The sequence below is a fragment of the Erpetoichthys calabaricus genome, chromosome 5 (genome assembly GCF_900747795.2).
Source record: "Erpetoichthys calabaricus chromosome 5, fErpCal1.3, whole genome shotgun sequence".
NCBI classification, from domain to species: domain Eukaryota; kingdom Metazoa; phylum Chordata; class Cladistia; order Polypteriformes; family Polypteridae; genus Erpetoichthys; species Erpetoichthys calabaricus.
The window spans coordinates 16,338,496-16,362,173 of NC_041398.2; the positions used below are offsets into that span (position 1 = coordinate 16,338,496).

At 41.8% G+C, this 23,678-nt stretch overlaps 1 protein-coding gene across 1 annotated transcript in view; it reads left to right on the plus strand.

Annotated features, from left to right (window-relative positions):
- The window catches only part of LOC114641792 (zinc finger protein 665-like), a 65,887-nt gene extending 45,119 nt beyond the window's left edge, over positions 1–20,768 (plus strand). The window contains exons 4-5 of the mRNA XM_051927755.1: positions 7,375–7,831; positions 16,771–20,768. Coding sequence (XP_051783715.1) covers positions 7,375–7,831; positions 16,771–18,083 — 1,770 coding nt within the window. The 3' untranslated portion in view covers positions 18,084–20,768. The remainder of the gene's footprint in view (positions 1–7,374; positions 7,832–16,770) is intronic.
- The last annotated feature ends 2,910 nt before the right edge of the window (positions 20,769–23,678 follow it).

Consider the following 23,678-nt stretch of genomic DNA (forward strand, 5'->3'; position numbering starts at 1 on the left):
ATTATACCTACTTAACTTTTATCGACATTGATCTAACTCTATATTTATTTTTTCTAGTATCAGAATGTAGTTTAAGTTAATTTGTTTTGGTTTCAATAGATGTGTTTTTCATATCTTCGATTCTTGTTTTGTTTTTTTTTTTTTTTCACATCTTCGCGCCCCCCCCCTTTTTGTTACTTCGCGCCGCCCCACAGTTTGAGAACCATGGGGCTATGCATTGATGACCTGCCACCCGAGATGAACGTTTGGCGAACTCAGAAGAATCAGCTGATATAAGCGGGTGAGTTTGCTCAGCTGCTTGTATTTGTCAAGCACAGCTTTGATAAACACATGTATGAGCCAAGTTCTCTATTAACAATTTTATGTTCGTTCGTTCGTTCTGTCTGTCTGTCTGTCTGTCTGTCTGTCTGTCTGTCTGTCTGTCTGTCTGTCTGTCTGTCTGTCTGTCTGTCTGTCTATCTATCTATCTATCTATCTATCTATCTATCTATCTATCTATCTATCTATCTATCTATCTATCTATCTATCTATCTATCTATCTATCTATCTATCTATCTATCTATCTATCATATAGTGTCTTTCCTACCTACCTACCTACCTACCAACCAAGATCCAGTCTGTACAGTTAATCAGCAGCTCTAGTCAGGATGTGCTAAACTGAAGGTCGTGAGTCTTCAGCCGGGATTTAAAAGCTGAGACCGAAGGGGCATCTCTTATAGTAGCAGGCAGACCACTCCACAGTTTAGGGGCCCTGTAACTAAAAGCTGGACCTTCCACTCTTATTTTATTAATCCTTGGAATCCTAAGGAGACCGGCATCTTGAGATCTTAATGTGCACTCTGGTTTGTAAGTCATGATAAGTTCAGACAAGTAAGCCGGACCTCGGCCAATTAAGGCTTTATATGTTAAAAGGAGGATGTTGAAATCTGCCCTAAACTTAACCGGGAGCCAGTGTAAGGATTTAAGAACTGGAGTTATGTGTTCATATTTTCATGTTCTTGTAATAATTCTTGCAGCCGCATTTTGGATTAACTGGAGGCTGTATAAAGAACAGTTTGAACATCCAGTGGACACCGCATTGTAGTAGTCAATCCTACTAGAAATGAATGCAGGAATTAATTTCTCAGAATTCCACTTCATTAGAAAATGGCTTAATTTCCCGACATTTTTAAGATGGAAGAAACATGATTTGGACAACTTTGAAATGTGCGCTTTAAATGCCAAAGATAACATCGAGATTGCGGGCTGATTCAATAAAACTAATGGTGATTCTAACTGAGTTAAATGATGACAAAATACTGTTGTGATCAGTGCCATTCCCTCCAATATGTAACATCTCTGTTTCATCAATGTTTAAAGACAAGTGGTTCTCATCCATCCACTCCTTTAATTCACTTCTTCTTCTTTTTTCGGCTGCTCCCATTAGGGGTCGCCACAGCAGATCATCTTGTTCCATATCTTCCTGTCCTCTTCATCTTGTTCTGTTACACCCATCACCTGCATGTCCTCTCTCACCACATCCATAAACCTTCTCTTAGGCCTTCCTCTTCTCCTCTTCCCTGGCAGCTCCATCCCCAGCACCCTTCTCCCAATATACCCAGCGTCTCTCCTCTGCACATGTCCAAACCAACGCAATCTCGCCTCTCTGACTTTGTCTCCCAACCGTCCAACTTGAGCTGAACCTCTAATGTCCTCATTTCTAATCCTGCCCATCCTTGTCACACCCAATGCAAATCTTAGCATCTTTATCTTTGCCACCTTCAACTCTGTCTCCTGCTTTCTGGTCAGTGCCATCGTCTCCAGCCCATATAACATAGCTGGTCTCACTACCGTACTGTAGACCTTCCCTTTCGCTCTTGCTGATACCAGTCTGTCACAAATCACTCCTGACACTTTCTCCACCCATTCCACCCTGCCTGCACTTCTCTTCCACAATCCCCATTACTCTGTACTGTTTATCCCAATTATTTAAACTCCTCCACCTTTGTTAACTCTACTCCTTGCATCCTCACAATTCCATTGAGCTCCTTCTCATTCACACACATGTATTCTGTCTTGGTGGTCCTACTGACCTTCATTCCTCTATCTCTCTAGAGCATATCTCCATCTCTCCAGGGTCTCCTCATCTTGCTCCCTACTATCGCTACAGGTCACAATGTCATCAGCAAACATCATAGTCCACGGGGACTCCTGTCTAATCTCGTCTGTCAACCTGTCCATCAACATTGCTAATAAGAAAGGGCTCAGAGCCGATCCCTGACGTAATCCCACCTCCGTCACTCCTACCGCAGACCTCACCACTGTCACACTTCCCTCATACATATCCTGTGCCACTCTCACGTACTTCTCTGCCACTCCCGACTTCCTTATACAATACCACAGCTCCTCTCTAGTCACCCTGTCATATGCTTTCTCCAGGTCCACAAAGACACAATGCAACTCCTTCTGGCCTTCTCTCTACTTCTCCATCAACATCCTCAGAGCAAACCTCTCATCTGTGGTGCTCTTTCTTGGCATGAAACCATCCTGCTGCTCACTAATCATCACCTCCCTTCTTAACTGAGCTTCCACTACTCTTTCCCATAACTTCATGCTGTGGCTCATTAGTTTTATCCCCCTGTAGTTACTACAGCTCTGCACATCCCCCTTATTCTTAAATATCAGCACCAGTACAGTTCTTCTCCACTCCTCAGCATCCTTTCACTTTCCAAGATTCCATTAAACAATCTGGTTAAAAACTCCACTGCCATCTCTCCTAAACACCTCCATGCTTCCACAGGTATGTCATCTGGACCAACCGCCTTTCCATTTTTCATCCTTTCCATTGCTGTCCTTACTTTCTCCTTGCTAATCTGTTGCTCTTCCTGATTCATTATCTCCACATCATCCAACCTTCTCTCTCTCATTCTCTTCATTCATTAGCCTCTCAAAGTCCTCTTTCCATCTGCTCAACACACTCTCCTCGCTTGTTTCCATCTTTATCCTTTATCACCCTGACCTGCTGCACATCTTTCCCAGCTCAGTCCCTCTGTCTAGCCCACCGGTCTTTTTTTCCCTCCTTAGTGTCCAACCTCTCATACAACTCATCATACGCCTTTTCTTTAGCCTTCACCACCTCTCCCTTCACCTTGCACCTTGTCTCCTTGTACTCTTGTCTACTTTCTGCATCTCTCCGACTATCCCACTTTTTCTTTGCCATCCTCTTCCTCTGTATAATCTCCTGTATTTCCTTATTCCACCACCAGGTTTCCTTTTCCTCCTTCCTCTTTCCAGATGTCACGCCAAGCACCCTTCTTGCTGTCACCCTTACTACATCTGCTGTCTGGTAACTCTTCACTGCCACCCAGTGCCTGTCTCACCTCCTCCCTAAACTCAACCTTGCAGTCTTCCTTTTTCATCTTCCACCATTTTATCCTTGGCTCTGCCCTCACTCTTCCTCTTCACCCCATAAGTGCGGAATCATCTGAGAATTTCTGCAAGTGACCTGATCTGCTGTTATAGTCTGAGGTTTACCGAATAAAGCAGACCGGACTGCTCCTTCTGGTGCTCCAATGTTGCTCACACAGTCCTTGAGTCTCACAAACTGGTCTGCACGACAGATAATCCATCATCAGGGCATCACAGGCTGCATATCACTGAGTTTACCCCTTAACAGGAATTGCTAGATGGCATCAAAGGCACTGGATACATCAAAACACACAATCCTCTTGGTATCCTCTTGTGGAGCAGTTTAGATAATTCCATCCTCCATTCCAGTCTTTGTCCGATAGGGTGGTCTACCACAAGAGGACTCGTATAGTTCAGGACCAGCCTCTCAAAGGTCTTCATGATGTGAGACGTGAATGCTACTGGTCTGTAGTCATTAGGTGAAAAAGTGCCTGCCTTCTTTGGAACAAGAGCAATGCAGGATTTTTTCCACAGCTGTGACACTTTCTGAAGCCTTAGGGACAGACTGATCAGGTGACCGAGGACACCACAAAGTTGGTCAGCACAGGCCTTAAGAACTCGAAGACCGATTCTATCTGATCCCTCAGCTTTTCCTGTGTGTAGCTTCCTCAGTTGCCTCTTTACTTGGTCTTCAGTTATGGACAGTCCACACTGGTGGTCAGAGGTGGACATGTCACTGGTCATTCCAGTTGACATGGTAGGAGTTGTTGATGTATTAGGTATGGTGTGGGAAGACTGGTCATTGAAAGAAGGTGGCAGTGGGAGGGAAAATCTATTAAGAAATTAGTTTCGGGATGTTGGCTTTGTCCACATCCCCTTCCAGCACCTGAGCCCTTGATTTCTTTAGTCCAGTAATTACACCCAGTCCATTCCAGATATCCTACATGCTGTTGTGAGCAAGTTTTTCTGTTTTAGCTTTGTAAGCTTCATTTCCTTCACTTTGCTTTTTTTTTTTTTTTATACTAACTGCATGTCTTTCAGAGCCTCTTTGTTGCCGGATTTGAACAGCGTTCTCTTCTCCTCATTCATCTTTTACCTCCATAGTAATCTAGAGTTTGTTGTTTTGAAAACAGCACACTGTCTTTGAGGGTACCACTGTGTCGACACAGAACTTAATATAATCTGTGATTCAATGAGAGAGCATCTCAGTATTATAGGATGCACCGGTGAACCCCCTGGAGGTCATAGCAAAGGAGAGAATTAAAACAAAACTGAGTGACATTATGAACAAAATGCTGCACATCCTCTCTGTGACACACTAACACTGAGGACATTCAGAAAAAGAAAATATTCAGCAGAAATGTGTCGAGTATACCAACAGCAATATGTCTACGTGTACGTAATGCCTCACTGGGACTGTGACAGCCAAGTCAAAACTATTCTTTCGTTTGAATTTTCTTGCTGTATAGTCATTCCGGTGTGTGTTCAGATCAAAGTGTGTTTGTATAAATTTATTTATTTACTTACTTATCTACCCATTTATTTATTTTAAAAGCTTATGTTAAAAACAAAAAAAAAATTTCCCTCTGATGACAAATCAAGATCTATCTGTCCTCCCTGTCTAGCTAATCCTGCTTACTATACCAAATCCTGTCTGTCTATCTAAATCTGCCTACTATAGCAAATTCTGTCTGTATATCTGATCCTGCCTATCATACAAAATTCTATTTAATCTTGCCTACTATACCAAATCCTGTCTATCTGATCCTGCCTACCTTACAAAATTCTGTCTGTCCATCTACTCCTGCCTACTATACCAAATTCTATCTGTCTGTGTAATCCTACCTATCATACAAAATCCTGTCTATCTGATCCTGCCTATCATAGAAAAATCCTATCTAATCCTGCCTACTATAACAAATTCTGTTTGTATATCTGATTCTGCCTATCATACAAAATCCTATTTAATCCTGCCTACTATACCAAATTCTGTCTGTCCATCAACTTCTGCCTACCTTACAAAATCCTGTCTATCTGATCCTGCCTATCATACCAAATTCTGTCTGTCCATCTACTCCTGCCTACTATACCAAATTTTGTCTATGTAATCCTACCTATTATAGTAAATTCTGTCTGTCTGATCCTGCCTATCATACAAAATCCTATCTATTCCTGCCTACTATACCAAAGTTTGTCTGTCTATCTGATCCTGCCTATCATACAAAATCCTATCTACTCCTGCCTACTATACCAAATCCTGTCTGTCCATTTACTCCTGCCTACTATACCAAAGTCTGTCTGTCTATCTGATCCTGCCTATCATACAAAATCCTATCTACTCCTGCCTACTATACCAAATCCTGTCTGTCCATTTACTCCTGCCTACTATACCAAAGTCTGTCTGTCTATCTGATCCTGCCTATCATTCAAAATCCTATCTATTCCTGCCTACTATACCAAAGTATGTCTGTCTATCTGATCCTGCCTATCATACAAAATCCTATGTACTCCTGCCTACTATACCAAAGTCTGTCTGTCTGTCTGATCCTGCCTATCATTCAAAATCCTATCTAACCTTGCCTACTATACAAAATTCTGTCTATCTGATCCTGCTTATCATACCAAATTCTGTCTGTCCATCTACTCCTGCCTACTATACCAAATTCTGTCTATGTAATCCTACCTATTATAGGATTTTGTATGATAGGTAGGATCAGACAGACAGACAGAATTTACTATCTATTCCTGCCTACTATACCAAAGTCTGTCTGTCTATCTGATCCTGCCTATCATACAAAATCCTGTCTACTCCTGGCTACAAAATTCTGTCTGTCCATCTACTTCTACCTACTATACCAAATTCTGTCTATCTGAAGAAATGTGAGGAGTTTGTGTTGAACAGGTCAGAAATAACACTGAGCAGGTCAGTTCACATGGTGGCCATTAACACAACAAGATCAGCCATTGTCCTGCGCTAGCCATCCTTCTGTATTCACACTCACTAAGTTCAGTTCAGGGTTACAGTGGACACACGTAGCATCGGGTGCAAGGTAGGAACTAGCAATGGAGGGGATGCCAGTTTAATGCCACACTCCAGGACAGGACAGACTCAGTCATCGAGGTTAGTTTAAAACTGCTAATGAACAGGACACATGTGAGTTTGGCATGTAGTAGGAAATTTGACAGAGCAAAAGAAACGCGTCCGAGCACTAACGAACAGGGCAGAGTTAGAAATATACTTTCTGATGATGTGAGGACAACAAAGTTTGAGAGGGATAAACCATTAGGAATGTCAAATCTGTTTAAAGTGAATACACCTGGGTGTGGGGCCGTCAGGTGTACTCGGTGGGAATTCAATTCAGGTGTCTGAGGAGTAAAAACAGGGCTGCCTCTGATAAAGAAAAGCAATTGGCGGAGACGTTAAAGCCGTCTCCATGCAAGACGTCTGTTGAGATAGGACTGGAGAGCTAACAGCATAGAGAAAGACAGAAAACTGAAGCGGAGTGACAGAATGAGTGCTTCTGTGTGTGGGAAAGAGGACATGTGGAAGAGCCACCCCCTCCTAACAGATGGTGGTCAACAGCTGCCCACTGAGGCTGTATGCTGAGTTGTTAGTGCTTTTAATAACAGTCAAATATAACTCAATATATGTTTTTACTGAATGTGTTTTCTTCAGCATGTCTTTCTGTTATGTTCACTGTAATTGAAGTGTGACATCAATACATCACAGACTGGGTCCCTATAAAATGATGGCCTTAGTGTGCGTCAATTTCAGCATTAGATCTTTCACCACACTTTGTTGGTATTTTTCTGTGTTTGACACAACTGAATATTAACCTGGCAATGTGCTTGAGTTTTTCTTGATGACTTTATGAAGTAATTCTATCACTTTTATTTTAACAGTTGACAAGAAGCCCACTTCCCAGTTCAGCCTGCCATTCAGTGAAATGTCTACTGGCCTCCACATCAGGACTGTCCATGTGAGAGAGTGGGGATCTTAACAAAGACGAGCAGAAGAGTTTGACATGCAGCATGGCCTCAGCCAAAGAAGAAGACGACGACACATGCGAGAGACTGGCACACATTAAACAAGAGGACTGTGAATGGGGTGCAGCAGAGGCATGGTGTGTGAAGACAGAAGATGGTAAATTAAAGTTTTCAAATTTTAAGGAGGAGAAGTACAAGGAGATGACTAATGACGTGAAAGTTGAGGATTCAGAAGACTTCTCGGTTAGAAAGCCTGAAAGTGGGCGTATTTCCAAGCAAGATGTTTGTGAAGAATCTCATTCACGTTTACAGCCCTGGTTCACGAATACGAGACAACTGCCCACCCAGCAGAATTCTGTGCAAATGAAGTCTGAATTATCTGAGTTTGAAGAGAAAATCGATGACGGAAGAGGGAGAGGAGCTGAAGAGCAGCAGTCATCTAGTAGCGATGGAATAAGTAAGTAATGTGATTAAACATATAAAAGTGGAACTAATAACATTTCTAAATTCGACTTGTGGCTGTTTGGTACATGTGTGATTGAATTTGAGTAGAGACCACCTGGTCAAGTGCATGACACCTAACAAGAACTGACTTACTAAATTATAAATTGAAAATGTGTGGATGTTTGCATAAAGGATCCAACATGTGACTTTCCTTACATAAAGCTGTGATTCTAGCAGTAAATCATTGTAGGACAATATTTAATGAAACTGCAGGGCTCGGTCCCCTGCTTGCTTTGCTCGCCAACCCCCAGGGGCTGGCACTAGGTGCCCACAATCTCATGGCTGAGCTGCTTGAAGGGCATTGGGGTGCACCTCCATTAGAGACAGTGATTGTATTTAAAATGATGGCATATAGAAGAGTATGCGTGCGCAGGAGGAAAACGGTTTGGACCTCAGTTATTACAGACAGAAAATCAGTTAATTGAGTGTTTCACTACAAGTGTCTATTTAAATAGCATTGAATAACAACCCATAGTAAAAGGTAGAAGTAAAAAAGTAAAACATAAAAAGTAAATAAATTAAATGACGACAACACCGTGTCAAAAACAATATTATGAATTAGTTTATCCTCCAACTTAAATTCTATAAGGCATACACGACTAATGACTGAAAAGTGAATCACAGAGTGTATGAGAACATGAGGGCAACCATTAAGAAGGATATCAGGGAGGCTAAAATAGAGTTGGAGAGGAATATAGCAGATAAGGCGAAAGAAGACCCTCAGAGATTCTTTCAGTATTTTAGTAGTAAAAGAACAGTCAAGGAGGAGGTGAAGTGCATCAGGAATAGTAAAGGGGAATTAGAAATACAGACAGTGAAATAGCAGACGCTCTAAACTTGTATTGTTCTGAGGTCTTCACAAGTGAGGAATTGGATAACCTACTATCAGTAACAGGGACTACTAAGGAGATAGTGAGAGATTTGGAAATTGTAGAAGGAGAAGAGCTGCTCAGATTAAATAGGCTGAAATCAAACAAATCACCAGGACCAGATAATATTCACCCTCGGGTTCTTAAGGAGGCTAGTGAGTACAGATAGAAACCCTTGACACATATTTTTAGGAAGTCACTGCACACTGGAGAGATTCTGAAGGACTGGATGTGGTAATGTGCCTTAGTGGCATTACCAGCAATTAAAGAAAATTAGTTAAGTGTCCTCTGCAGTGTTAAGAGAGAGGCATTTGTTTGGGATAAAAATGACAAAAAGGTATAAAGAAAGGAAACTTGCCTTTTTCTTTTATATACTGTAGAGAGACGTCTTCGCTGATGATATGAGTGCCTTTTGGGGGAGCGTCGCGGCGGGTCTCGTGTAGACTGGAGAGACGGCCCTGCCATTGACCGGCTGGGGATGGCATTGTCGCTCCTCCACTCCAAGTGCGTGCCTCCCAACGACATCATTACTCTATAGGTGCAAAAGAATGTGCGAAGCCCCTTAATATTAGTTTGCCACGGTTTAGAAAAGTGATCCCAGGTTTGCAGTTGTCTGGGCTATAGCTCAGGGGAAGGAGGAAATTTTTTTTTTTAAATGCTTACTTTCACTTTTGGGAGAAGCGCAGTTTGCATCTCAAAAGCCGGCACGGCTATGCGCGCACGTGCACCGGCTGCTCGACTTTTTATAGTATTTTGCAGGGTTAGGAGACGCCACTTTTTGCAGATGCATTCACGTCATCGCGTGCCTACGGAGGGATGACGGAGTGCAGTTTAATTGGTACAAAATGGAATTATGGCCTCTAGAGGCTGGTTCTTCTGACTAGATCTTGCTAGAGGAAGGTACTTGGTAGAACAGCTATTTGAATTTTCCAAGTACTACTGCTTGTGCCGTGATTATTGTAAGTATTCTTTTTTTTCCTTATATAAATATCTATGGATTAACTTTGGTGGAGGTATTTATTAAGTTGTGGTTTTTGGTGCACTGTTTATTTTTGTATATACACTTTTTTTTTTCTCTATTTTGAATATTTTTGGGTGAATCCTGTAATATACACCGTTTGAAGGAGCAGCTTCCTGACTTGCATCACTGTGGGGGAAAACGGCTTCAAATTTTGCTTTTCTGTGTGTGTGTGTATATATATATATATATATATATATATATATATATATATATATACAGTGCATCCGGAAAGTATTCACAGCGCATCACTTTTTCCACATTTTGTTATGTTACAGCCTTATTCGAAAATGGATTAAATTCATTTTTTTCCTCAGAATTCTACACACAACACCCCATAATGACAACGTGAAAAAAGTTTGAGATTTTTGCAAATTTATTAAAAATAAAAAAACTGAGAAATCCCATGTCCATAAGTATTCACAGCCTTTGCTCAATACTTTGTCGATGCCCCTTTGGCAGCAATTCCAGCCTCAAGTCTTTTTGAATATGATGCCACAAGCTTGGCACACCTATCCTTGGCCAGTTTGGCCCATTCCTCTTTGCAGCACCTCTCAAGCTCCATCAGGTTGGATGGGAAGTGTCGGTGCACAGCCATTTTAAGATCTCACCAGAGATGTTCAATCAGATTCAAGTCTGGGCTCTGGCTGGGCCACTCAAGGACATTCACAGAGTTGTCCTGAAGCCACTCCTTTGATATCTTGGCTGTGTGCTTAGGGTCGTTGTCCTGCTGAAAGATGAACCGTCGCCCCAGTCTGAGGTCAAGAGCGCTCTGGAGCAGGTTTTCACCCAGGATGTTTCTGTACATTGCTGCAGTCATTTTTCCCTTTATCCTGACTAGTCTCCTAGTTCCTGCCGCTGAAAAACATCTCCACAGCATGATGCTGCCACTACCATGCTTCACTGTAGGGATGGTGCCAGGTTTCCTCCAAACGTGATGCCTGACATTCACACCAAAGAGTTCAATCTTTCTCTCATCAGAACAGAGAATTTTCTTTCTCATGGTCTGAGAGTCCTTCAGGTGCCTTTTGCCAAACTCCAGGCGGGCTGCCATGTGCCTTTTACAAAGGAGTGGCTTCCATCTGGCCACTCTACCTTACAGGCCTGATTGGTGGATTGCTGCAGAGATGGTTGTCCTTCTGGAAGATTCTCCTCTCTCCACAGAGGACCTCTGGAGCTCTAACAGAGTGACCATCGGGTTCTTGATCACCTCCCTGACTAAGGCCTTTCTCCCCCGATCGCTCAGTTGAGATGGCCGGCCAGCTCTAGGAAGAGTCCTGGTGGTTTCGAACTTCTTCTACTTACGGATGATGGAGGCCACTGTGCTCATTAGGACCTTCAAAGCAGCAGAAATTTTTCTGTAACCTTCCCCAGATATGTACCTCGAGACAATCCTGTCTCGGAGGTCTACAGACAATTCCTTTGACTTCATGCTTGGTTTGTGCTCTGACATGAACTGTCAACTGTGGGACCTTCTATAGACAGGTATGTGCCTTTCCAAACCATGTCCAGTCAACTGAATTTACCACAGGTGGACTCCAATGAAGCTGCAGAAACATCTCAGGGGAAACAGGATGCACCAGAGCTCAATTTTGAGCTTCATGGCAAAGGCTGTGAATACTTATGTACATGTGCTTTCTCAATTTTTTTATTTTTAATAAATTTGCAAAAACCTCAAGTAAACTTTTTTCACATTGTCATTATGGGGTGTTGTGTGTAGAATTCTGAGGAAAAAAATGAATTTAATCCATTTTGGAATAAGGCTGTGACATAACAAAATGTGGAAAAAGTGATGCGCTGTGAATACTTTCTGGATGCACTGTATGTGTGTGTGTGTGTGTGTGTGTGTGTGTGTGTATATATTGTGATTTATTTCAGTAGTTCCATTCAAAAAGTGAAACTTGTATATTAGATTTATTCATTACACACAGACTGATGTATTTCAAATGTTTATTTCTTTTAATGTTGATGATTATAACTGACAACTAATGAAAGTCCCAAATTCAGTATCTCGGAAAATTAGAATATTGTGAAAAGGTTCAATATTGAAGACACCTGGTGCCACACTCTAATCAGCTAATTAACTCCAAACACCTGCCAAAGCCTTTAAATGGTCTCTCAGTCGAGTTCTGTAGGCTACACAATCATGGGGAAGACTGCTGACTTGACAGTTGTCCAAAGGACGACCATTGACACCTTGCACAAGGAGGGCAAGACACAAAAGGTCATTGCTAAAGAGGCTGGCTGTTCACAGAGCTCTGTGTCCAAGCACCTTAATAGAGAGGCGAAGGGAAGGACAAGATGTGGCAGAAAAAAGTGTACAAGCAATAGGGATAACCGCACCCTGGAGAGGATTGGGAAACAAAACCCATTCAAAAATGTGGTGGAGATTCACAAAGAGTGGACTGCAGCTGGAGTCAGTGCTTCAAGAACCACCACACACAGACGTATGCAAGACATGGGCTTCAGCTGTCGCATTCCTTGTGTCAAGCCACTCTTGAACAAGAGACAGCATCAGAAGCGTCTCGCCTTTGGACTGCTGCTGAGTGGTCCAAAGTTATGTTCTCTTATGAAAGTAAATTTTGCATTTCCTTTGGAAATCAAGGTCCCAGAGTCTGGAGGAAGAGAGGAGAGGCACAGAATCCACGTTGCGTGAGGTCCAGTGTAAAGTTTCCACAGTCAGTGATGGTTTGGGGTGCCATGTCATCTGCTGGTGTTGGTCCATTGTGTTTTCTGAGGTCCAAGGTCAACGCAGCCGTCTACCAAGATGTTTTAGAGCATTTCATGCTTCCTGCTGCTGACGAACTTTGTGGAGATGAAGATTTCATTTTCCAACAGGACCTGGCACCTGCACACAGTGCCAAAGCTACCAGTACCTGGTTTAAGGACCATGGTATCCCTGTTCTTGATTGGCCAGCAAACTCGCCTGACCTTAACCCCATAGAAAATCTATGGGGTATTGTGAAGAGGAAGATGCAATATGCCAGACCCAGCAATTCAGAAGAGCTGAAGGCCACTATCAGAGCAACATGGGCTCTCATAACACCTGAGCAGTGCCACAGACTGATCGACTCTATGCCACGCCGCATTGCTGCAGTAATACAGGCCAAAGGAGCCCCAACTAAATATTGAGTGCTGTACCTGCTCATACTTTTCATGTTCATACCTTTCAGTTGGCCAGCATTTGTAAAAATCCTTTTTTTGCATTGGTCTTAATTGATATTCTAATTTTCCGAGATACTGAATTTGGGACTTTCATTAGTTGTCAGTTATAATCATCAACATTTAAAGAAATAAACATTTGATTAAACATCAGTCTGTGTGTAATGAATGAATCTAATATACAAGTTTCACTTTTTGAATGGAATTACTGAAATAAATCAACTTTGTCATTTTATTCTAATTTTATGACCAGCACCTGTATATCTTTTACATCACTGAGACTTGAGGCGTAAGCAAAGTAATATGAAAATCACATCTTTGGAAAAATGAAACACCCTAGGAGAAATTGGAATGGTTTTAGAGGGCCGGAATATATATGATATTCCTAATATATACTTAATACCTATAATATTCTTAATTAATTTCCAATATATATGATATCCGTCCGTCCATCCATCCATCCATTTTCCAACCCGCTGAATCCAAACACAGGGTCACAGGGGGTCTGCTGGAGCCAATCCCAGTCAACACAGGGCGCAAGGCAGGGAACCGATCCCGGGCAGGGCGCCAACCCACCACAGATATGATATCCCACTATAAGAAACAGTAAATGTAATATTACAATGAGAAAATATAGAAGATATAAAATTCTATTTAATGAACAATCACAAAAACAGTTTAGAAAATTTCAACTTTTGCAATGTTTAAAAAAAATTAGCATCATAACTTAACGTAAAATAGCAGCATCAACTTACAGTAAACCAAACATGTCAAACAGTCAATCAAACAAGCATTGAGCACAGAGTTATTGTACTATTTAAGGAAAATTTATAAAAACAATTTAGAAAATGTGCATTTTTTGCAGCATTTAAAAAATAGCATCTTAACTTTATTAACTAGTTTTCAAAGACCAACATCACATTAGTTTACCTCGGTTCTTTTGGTGTTCAGTGAGAGAAATCTAGCCTGTTTTGGGCTTGAACAAGTACACTGAAGTCCTGTTGAATATCTGAGGTGGATATGCGAAGGACAGCACACAAGTGATCATCACTGAGACAGGATCTATACAGCATCTGGATTTGTTAAACTTCATCACTGAGAATGTTTGTTCACAGATGTAGGTAGATTCAAAGAGAACCAACATCCTCTGCGCATGCCTTCTCAAGTGTGGGAAGATTTCCTCTTTGAGAGAGGAATCAAACTCTACCAGTGATACTGATTTAAAATGCTCGGCCAGTAGATTGTCAGACTGCAGATCAATGAGTTCAAGCTGGACATCACTGCATTATCCACACTATAAGTAAAGGGAGAAGAAATCCTGTGCATTTCACTCTCCACTGTTTTGAAGCCTTCAAATCTTCTTGAAAACTCACCATGCAGTGCCCCTAACATGGATGAATACTTGTGGAGGTGATCAGCTGTTAGTGTGACTTCTTTCAGTGTTGGCATGTGAGTGAGAATGTTGCCCTCTAATTGACTTGAAAGAAACTTCAACTTTCTCATGAAAGCCGTCACCAAGCTGTACATTTTGTGTGGAAAGAGGCCCTTGCCTTGCAGCTTGGTGTTTAGTTCATTCATTAGTGCAGTCACATCAACAGCAAAGGCCAGATCTGCAATCCAGTGTGTATCTGAGAGCTCTGGAATGTCCTTGTCTTTCTTTTCACAAAACTCCTGAAGCTCTGCTCTCAGGTCCCATACTCTTTTAAGCACCTTGCCAAGGCTGAGCCGTCTCACAGCTGTGATTCAGTGCTCTTGCCCTGATGAAATTAACTATTTCAGTTACAACATCAACAACGTGGCTAATTTTTAGCACTGACTTGCACAACATCTCCCGATGAATGATGCAATGCAAAAATATCAATTTCTGTTCTGGGTTCATGTCAGTCACTTTATCTTGCATCTGCCTCAAAAGTCCAACATTTTTCCCCGTCAGATTTGGACAGCCATCGGTTGTAACTCCTATTAGTTTGTCCCATTTTAGTCCCAGCATGTCCATGGATGCATTTACCTCTGTGAACAAATCACTCCCCGTTGTAGACCCTTAAATTGGCCGCATAGCTGCCAGCTCCTCCGTCATCTCAAAGTCTTTCGTTAATCCACGTACAAAGATAAGTAACTGGGCTGTATCACGGATGTCACAGCTCTCGTCCAGAGCCAAGGAAAACGAGACAAAATTGTCCATTTTCTTTTGCAGTTGAATCACCAAATTCCCCGCGATGTTCTCCACCCGCCTCGTTACGGTGCGCCTCGAGAGAGACATATTTGCAAACGCGATTTTTTTTCTCAAGGCATATTAGTGCTGAAGACTCCACCTTCTCCCCATCAGAGAATGGCTTACTGTATCTTGCAATTTTGTGGAATATTACAAAGCTGGTCATGACTGCTGCATCCCTGGATGAGTGGAGCTTTGTAAAAAATCCTTGTTGCTTTTGCAGTTTAGCTAGCAAATCTTCCGATGCCCGTACCCGCTCTGCATCACTGAAATTCTTGTATTTTCCTCCATGTTTACTCTCGTAATGGCGATTCAAATTGTATTCCTTAAACACCGCTATATGTTCTTCACACACTAAGCACACAGCTAAATCTTCTGATCTAAGGGAAGGTTGTGGGGAAGCATAATGCCGTGCATTTATTAAAACAAAAATTGAGTTTTTAAAGTATCAAAATGTCATGAAATAAATCTCGACAAATTAAAGAGAGTTCAAAATGATATCACACCGTGCCGTTCATTTGACCACAAGCCAGTCAGGGTGGAGGTGAATGTCAACAGAACAAGACAACGGAGGACTGATTTTAATCTTTGGCTGCTGTCCATTGTTCATGATGGCACTCCATTTTGTTTTCATTCTCTGCTCCAAGTGGGTCCAGAGTGCACCCTACAACTGAGCCTGCCCTTTTAATCTGCCTGTTGATTTGATGGGCCTCTCTTTTGGTGATGTTACTGGCCCAGCGCACAACACAGCATACAAAAATCACACTGGCTAGCACTGAGTTGTAGATTTCACTACTACATTAAATGAGCGCAGTCTCCTCTAAAAAGAAGAGTGTTCTGCGGAGAGTGTGGCGACCTCATCGAGTGGTTTACTTACCTTGGTTGTGACATTCATGTCTCTGGTGATTCTTTCTATTATCTCAGTAGACTGATTGGAAGAGCATTGGTATGGGTCATGAGGTCGCTGGAAAGGGGGGTGTGACGCTCCTGATATCTCTGAAAAGGATGGAGGTCCAAGTCTGTAGCTTCCTGGTGCTTCTTACCTTGCTATATGGTTACGAGACATGGATGTTAGAGTGACCTGAGACAAAGACTGGACTCCTTTGGTACTGTGTCTCTCCGGAAAATCTTTGGGTACCGTTGGTTTGACTTTGTCTTGCTCATGGAGTCCCGAATGAGGCACATTACCTGCATTGTGAGGGAGCGTCAGTTACGGCACTACGGCCATGTGGTGCTTTTCCCAGAGGGTGATCCAGCTGATAAGATCCTCATTGTTGGGGACCCGAGTGGCTGGACCAGGCCAAGGGGATGCATATGTAACACCTGGCTGCGGCAGATAGAGGGTCATTTCCGGAGGATGGGACTGGACCGCATGTCTGCCTGGGGGATTGCCAACCAGGATCCGTGTCGTGTGGTGGGTGTGGCAACGCGCTGTACCAGTGCATGCTCCCCAACTTGACTTGTTCTTCCCTTTCTGAAGTTGCACCTCTGTATTACGCAATCAGTCCATCGTGTCATCGATGTGGATTGAACTGAGGGTTAAGACAGCAACACCAACCAATGTGCCAGATATCTCTTTTCATAATTTCTGTATTTAAAAACATTTACCTGATCTGTTTTTGTTTTTATAGATTTCCCAAACAATGACAGCTTCACGCCATCTTCTTTTGCTCAGACCTCTCTTCAGTGTAGACTGCCATACAAACAGAATAGTGATAAGAAGAAGAATGCAACAGGAGGATCAGAGAATGTGATAGAAGCCACTTTGCAATGTAGTTCTCTTCCTGCTGACAAACGAGAGCAGACTGAAGTCATCAATACTGAACAACAACAAGTGCATAATTCAGGTAAAGAGGTATTGCGTGGGTACAAAGAATGCAGAATTAATTTGAACAATACTCTTGACTGTAAAGATAAGTTGGTTCATACGGGACAGAAGTCATGTGCAAGTTTTGAATGTGGTAAACTGTACTCCAGCCGTAGTTCACTTTACAAACGGAAAAAAGTTCATACTGATGAAAAACCTCACAGTTGCTCTGAATGTGGCAAGTGTTTCTCAGACAGCAGCAGACTTAATACCCACAAGAGAACTCATGCTAAAGAGAAATCCCATTGCTGTTCAGAATGTGGCAAACAATTCTCACGTATAAGCAATCTTCAGACCCACAGAAGGATCCACACTGGAGAAAAACCCTATTGTTGTCCAAAATGTGACAAATGTTTTACTTTCAGTAGCAGTCTTCGTGTGCACACACAAGTACATGCTGCAGAAAAGCCATATTGTTGCTCTGAATGTGGCAAATGTTTCTCTTATAGCAGCAGTCTTCGCGAGCACATGCAAGTTCACACTGTGAAAAAGCCTTACTGCTGCTCTGAATGTGGCAAACGTTTCTCATACAGTAGTGGTCTTCGTGAGCACATGCAAATTCATACTTCAGAAAAGCCATATCGCTGCTCTGACTGTGGAAAACAATTCTCTTACAGTAGCAGTCTTCGCCAGCACATACGAATTCATGCCGCAGAAAATCCATTTTGCTGTTCTGAATGTGGCAAAAGATTCTGTAATAATGGCAATCTCCTGAGACACGCACGCATTCACACCGGAGAAAAACCATATAACTGTTTGGAATGTGGCAAGCGGTTTACAGTGAGCAGCAGCCTTAAACTGCATATGACAATTCATACAGGAGAGAAACCCTATTGCTGTCCAGAATGTGGTAAACGATTCTCACTTATAAGTCATCTTCAGAGCCACACAAGAATCCACACCGGAGAAAAACCTTTTTGCTGCTTGGAATGTGGCAAATGTTTCTCATTCAGTGCAAACCTGCATACCCACACACAAATCCACACTAGACAAAAACCTTACTGCTGTTCTGAATGTGACAAAACATTTTCCAGTTACCTCAGTCTTAAGAGACACACAAAAGTCCACAAGAGTTAGGAGTGATGTTCATTCCTGTAAGCAAAGTAAATAATTGTTGAGAAATTAAAACTAAGAGAAAGCTGATTGCTGTTCAGAATGTGAAAAATAATTTTCCACGAGTAGTGCTCTTCCAATGTGCAAATGGAGTCAGTCAGTAGAGAATCTATTTTGTGAATCTCAACGTGGAAAACATTTCTCTTACAGTAAAGGTCTTCAGCAGCATGCAGAAATTCATACTGCAGAAAATCCATATTGTTCTCAATGTGGAAGAGGTTTCCTCAGAGCTGTAGTCATCTTAAACATAAAAAAAAAAATCATACGGTGGAGAAAGCTTACAAGGAGTGTTTGATAATTTATCTACCCGAGTATGAAAGAAAGTAGCAAGCTTGTTGAAACAAGTCTGGGCATGCTGTGATGTGTCTCAAGGTTACTCCTGCAGAGTTGTGGCTTAGTGCGAGTCTAACATTTCAAGAGACAGGAGATCAGGAGAGTCCTTTTGCGAATCAAGTAAGCTTCTTCACGACAAGGCGGTTCACATGTCATGTCAATCCCAGACTGCCATCCAAGAAGGTGGGTTCTACTAGCTGAACCATCTCCCCCACTACAGTCCTGACTGGGCTCCCTCAGATTATTTCCTGTTCCAAGTTTTGAAGAAGCGGTTTTCAAGTGATGAAGATGTCAAGGCAGCTGTGACAACGTCCTGCTTTGAAGATCAGACAGAAAATTTTTTTCCCTCCAAAGGGGGTTAAAGTCATTGCAGAAAAAGTGGATGAAGTGTATGAAGTAAGCAGGACGATAGTGAAAAATAAAATTTTTGGAAAACTCTTCCTTCCTACTGAGGTAGATAAATTATTGAACCTCCCTCGTTTTGCTGAAAGTGGATGAAGACTCTCACAAGAATATCGTATTCAAAGCGAGGCTAGAAATTCATAATGTCGAGAAACCTTATTGCTGTATTGAATGCTGCTGATATTCATTAGAAAATGGTGGGCTTTGTCACCATGAAAGTATTCCTGCTAATGAGAAATCAAAAACTTGATTCAAATGTGGCAAGTGTTTCCAAAAGAAGCAGCAGTTTTAACAGTCACATGAACATTCACACGGAAGAGTATGGAAAATAAAAAGTTATGTATTAGCATAAACAGATATAAAACTAATTAAGAGCTTCTATAAGCGTTAAACGTAGCGTGAATTAGATATGTCAAGCAAATAGTTAAATAAAGGCATTTGTCATATTTCATTTTTATAGTTAAGCTGAAAGCGAAACCACCAATATTGGGTAACTCGGAAAGATAGAGCAGGAAGAGAATGACGTACGGAAACTACCCGAGGACAGAGAAGGGGGAACAGGGTGGAACACCAGTTAGGAAATAATGGAAGCAAGGAATGATACTAATGACGAAATGCAGAAAATATTGGTGGCCATGAGAAGCCAGCTGGAGTAGTGAGTCAGAATAGACAGCAAATGCATTGTTACGAGCAAGGTCAAGATGATAAGAAATGATTATATAAACTGATATTTGGCTTGTTCGGAGGCTCAGCTCAGTTTGGCCTAATTGGGTGGAGTCAGTATTATTGTTTATTGCAATAAAACTAAGTTCTCTCTTTGCCTATCCTCCGACTCCTAGAGCCTTCATTTAAAGTGCGCATTTTTCGCTTCTACAAGAGCTAAATAGAAAAATAAAATAACAAACTACCAAGAGACACAAACCGAATTATGCCACATGTGAAGTAAAACTGAATATGTAGTGCCAGTAGTACTGGAATGAACCAGAATTGTCACATGAAACTTCCTGGACCCTTTAGGCAAACGTTGTGACAATGGCACAGTGAGCCAGAAATTCACACTTGGAATTTGGGTTACTGAAACTCCAATTCTGGTGTGAGCTTTTATTCTGAAAAGACTGCCAGAGTTAAGGTGAATATAGGAAGGGCTTCTGTGTTGATAGAAAGTGCAACAGGAAGATCATCATCATCATCATCCGGAAGAAGGGCAAAGAAAGGGGAGAGCGGAGATCCTCCATTTTGGGGGAAAAACAGGCCTGAAGAGGAGACTGCGAGGAGAATAGTCTCGAGGATTACAAAGTATGACAAAGTGGTTGTGGAGGTCGAGATGGGATGGAGAAGCTTCCAAGTAGCTAAAATAACGGATGGTACTTACTGGATGTTCCCTGAAACTAGACAAAGGGAAAAAAAAACAAAAACAAAACAACCAGCATTGGATGCAGTTAAGAATATCCACAAGGAATGGGTGAGATCAGTCCTATTTTGTAATGGAAACAATAAACAATATTGCCTGGGTTTATTAGGAATTTCAAAACCTCACTTTTCTTGATATTATATAAACTTTGTACTTCTGTATTCATAGATATGTATATTCCAGTATTTGTAGTTATTGATGAATGCATTTTAGAATCCTAAATATATTTTGGTTGTTTTGTCCTACACCATCAATTAGAGATTTAGTTTTTTGAGCGGTCTAGAAAGTCAGCCTTGGTGTGTTAGTAACACAACTCGGGCATAGTTGATTATTACACCGTCACCCCCTATAAATGACCAACGTTAGCCTTACTGGGAACTATGCAAGAACTAAGGCAGCGTTTCTCAACCTTTAAGTATTTGCAACCCGAGTTTTCATAACAGTTTTAATCACACACCCCCTAACGTTTTTTGAAACCCTAATAAAATTTATTCGTATATTTTTTGCTGCCGATACACTGCTACAAGTTTAAAATTTTCCTACGACTAGCGAAATTACGCCACCTATGGCAACATTCGTGCCCCCTTTTTTTGTTACTGGGGGACACGTCCCACAGTTTGAGAACCGCTGAATTAAGGTGAGCCCTCATGAGAAGTGCAGCATCACAACATGCCCTGATAAGCCATTGAGGGTCACGGCATCAATAAAGCTGATGGACACATGAGCTCTGGAGAGAAACCCAATTGCTGTTGTGGTGAAGACTTCTCAACTCCTTGGTGCGTGTGCTGCAGTAATTAAGTGTTTGTACTGCGTTATGAATTGTCAAGGTGGATGTGCTAATGGGACTTCATTAGGATTTCTTTTTGATTCTGTTAAATATCTGTAATAGGCCTCTGAAGCACAGTAGTGTCATGTGTTAACTACAAAAGCCTTTATGTGAGAATACAAGTGGGGTGTTTCCCTCTGCGATTTCTCCCTGCCTTGTGTGTGTGTGTTTGTTCTTTTTGAATGATTACTTTTTTCATAAAGTTATTAGAGCATTACAAGAGTTGAGGGTATATCCGGCTCTCAAAAATCTCACAACATACACGTGGAGATTGTGTGGGGAACGTTCAGTGATTTGGTGTGCACTTCGGACTCAAATAGAAATGTAACACCCCATAATATTCATTAGAATATTTGAACATTAGAACACTCTACACAAGGACAGGCCACTCAGCCCAGCAAATCACACCAATCCTATCCACTTCGTTCTTCTAAAAAAAAACATCAAGCCGAGTTTTGAAAGACCCTAAAGTCCTCTTGTCTCCCACACTACTTGGTCACTTAGTCCAGTTGTCTGTGGTCCTCTGTGTGATAAAAATCTTCCTAATCTTTGTGTGATGTTTACCCTTAACAAGTGTCCAACTGTGTCCTTGTGTTCTTGATGAACTCATTTTAAAGTCACTGTCTTGATCAACTGGACTAATTCCCTTCATCATTTTAAACACTTCACTCAGGTCAACTCTTCATCTCCTTAAGGTTCAGCTCTTTAAATCTTTCCTCATAACTCATCCCCTGTAGCCCTGAATCAGCCTAGTCACTCTTCTCTGGACCTTCTCTAGTGCTGCTATGTCCTTTTTGTAGCCTGGAGACCCAAACTGCACCCAGGACTCCACATGAGGTCTCACCAGTGTGTTCTAAAGCTTGAGCAGAACCTCCTGTGACTTGTACTCCACATGTCAAGGCGCTATATAACCTGACATTCTGTTAGCCTTCTTAACCCCTTCACCGCCCTCTGCCGGATATATCCGGCACCGCTGTTTTAATGCTAACGCCCTACTGCCGGAATTATCCGGCACATTTGCCTGTGGTTATATGAATGCCTGGCAAGTAGTATAACTGACGGTTTGGCGTGGGTATTATTACTACGTTGTATTTCGACAAGTCTGTGGTTGTTTTGGCCGGTCATGTGACGTGATTCGCATGTAACAGCTGTGAATATGGCGAAACGTAAACTGACTTCAAGTGAGGCTTTGCAGGCGATTTTGGACAGTTCTGATCATGATTGTAGCAGTTCTGAAGAAGATTTTAGTGACAGTGATGAGCAGCAACGTGCGCTGCATGATATTGTGAATGAAGACGCATCGGATGACGGCGCTGAGTGGGTGTATCCCCAGCATCTCAGCTGGGCTGCTGCCCGAGGTGAACTACCTTTTCTGCATTCGTTTGAGGGAACGTGTGGCTTTATTGTTGATGTAAACAATTACACTGCTGAGCAGTTTTATGAGCTGTTTGTGTCACCTGATTTGATTAGACATTTTGTTCATCAGACAAATCTGTATGCAGCACAGTTTATTGAGAAAAATCCCAATTTACCTCCACATTCCCGTGTTCGTGCTTGGTTTGACACTGATGAAAACGAAATGAAAAAATTCATTGGGATTTTGATGTTGATGGGAATAATCAGAAAACCAGATATTGAGATGTACTGGTCTACAGATCCTATGTATGCAACACCTATTTTTGCAGCTGTCATGACACGTAACCGATTCTCTTTGCTGCTGAAATTCTTTCATTTGAATGACAACAGAAACGAGCCAGATAAGAAAGATCCAAACCGCGACCACTTGTTCAAGCTACGTCCTTTGATTGATCATTTATTTGAAGCATTTCAGTTGCCCTACATGCCAGGACCGTCAGTTGCAGTTGATGAAAGTTTATTGTCGTGGAAGGGCCGCTTACAGTTTCGACAGTATCTACCATTGAAAAGGGCACGGTTTGGTATCAAGATGTTTTGCTTAGCTGAGAATTCAGGTTACATTTATAGATTTCGTGTATACACTGGCAACTTGCACAACATTTAGTGGTCAATACTGCTTGAATAAATGTAAAAAATGTAAAAAAAATGTAAAAAAGTAAAAAAACAAAAATTGTTCAGATTTCGCCTGGCTTGGGGAATATTTAGGGAGTTGGCGGTTAAAGGGTTAATGTCTTCTGAACACTGTCTGGCAGTTGATAGTGATGAGTCCGCTACGACTCCTAAATCCTTCTCAAAAGGTGGACTGTCAATTTTCAGATCTTCCATAGTGTATTCAGACCTCACATTTTTACTTCCTATGTGTCATACTTTACATTTACTGACATTAAATTTCATCCCTTGTAGCCCTGAATCAGCCCCGTTGCTCTTCTCTGGGCCTTTTCTAGTGCTGCTATGTCTTTTTTGTAGCCTGGAGCCCAAAACTGCACACAGGACTCCAGATGAGGCCTCACCAGTGTGTTATAAAGCTTGAGCAGAACCTCCTGTGACTTGTACTCCACACATCAAGGTGCTATATAACCTGACATTCTGTTAGTCTTCATAATGACTTCATGGAGTCCACAACGATTCCTAAATCCTTCTCATTAGGTGGACTCTCGATTTTCAGACCGCC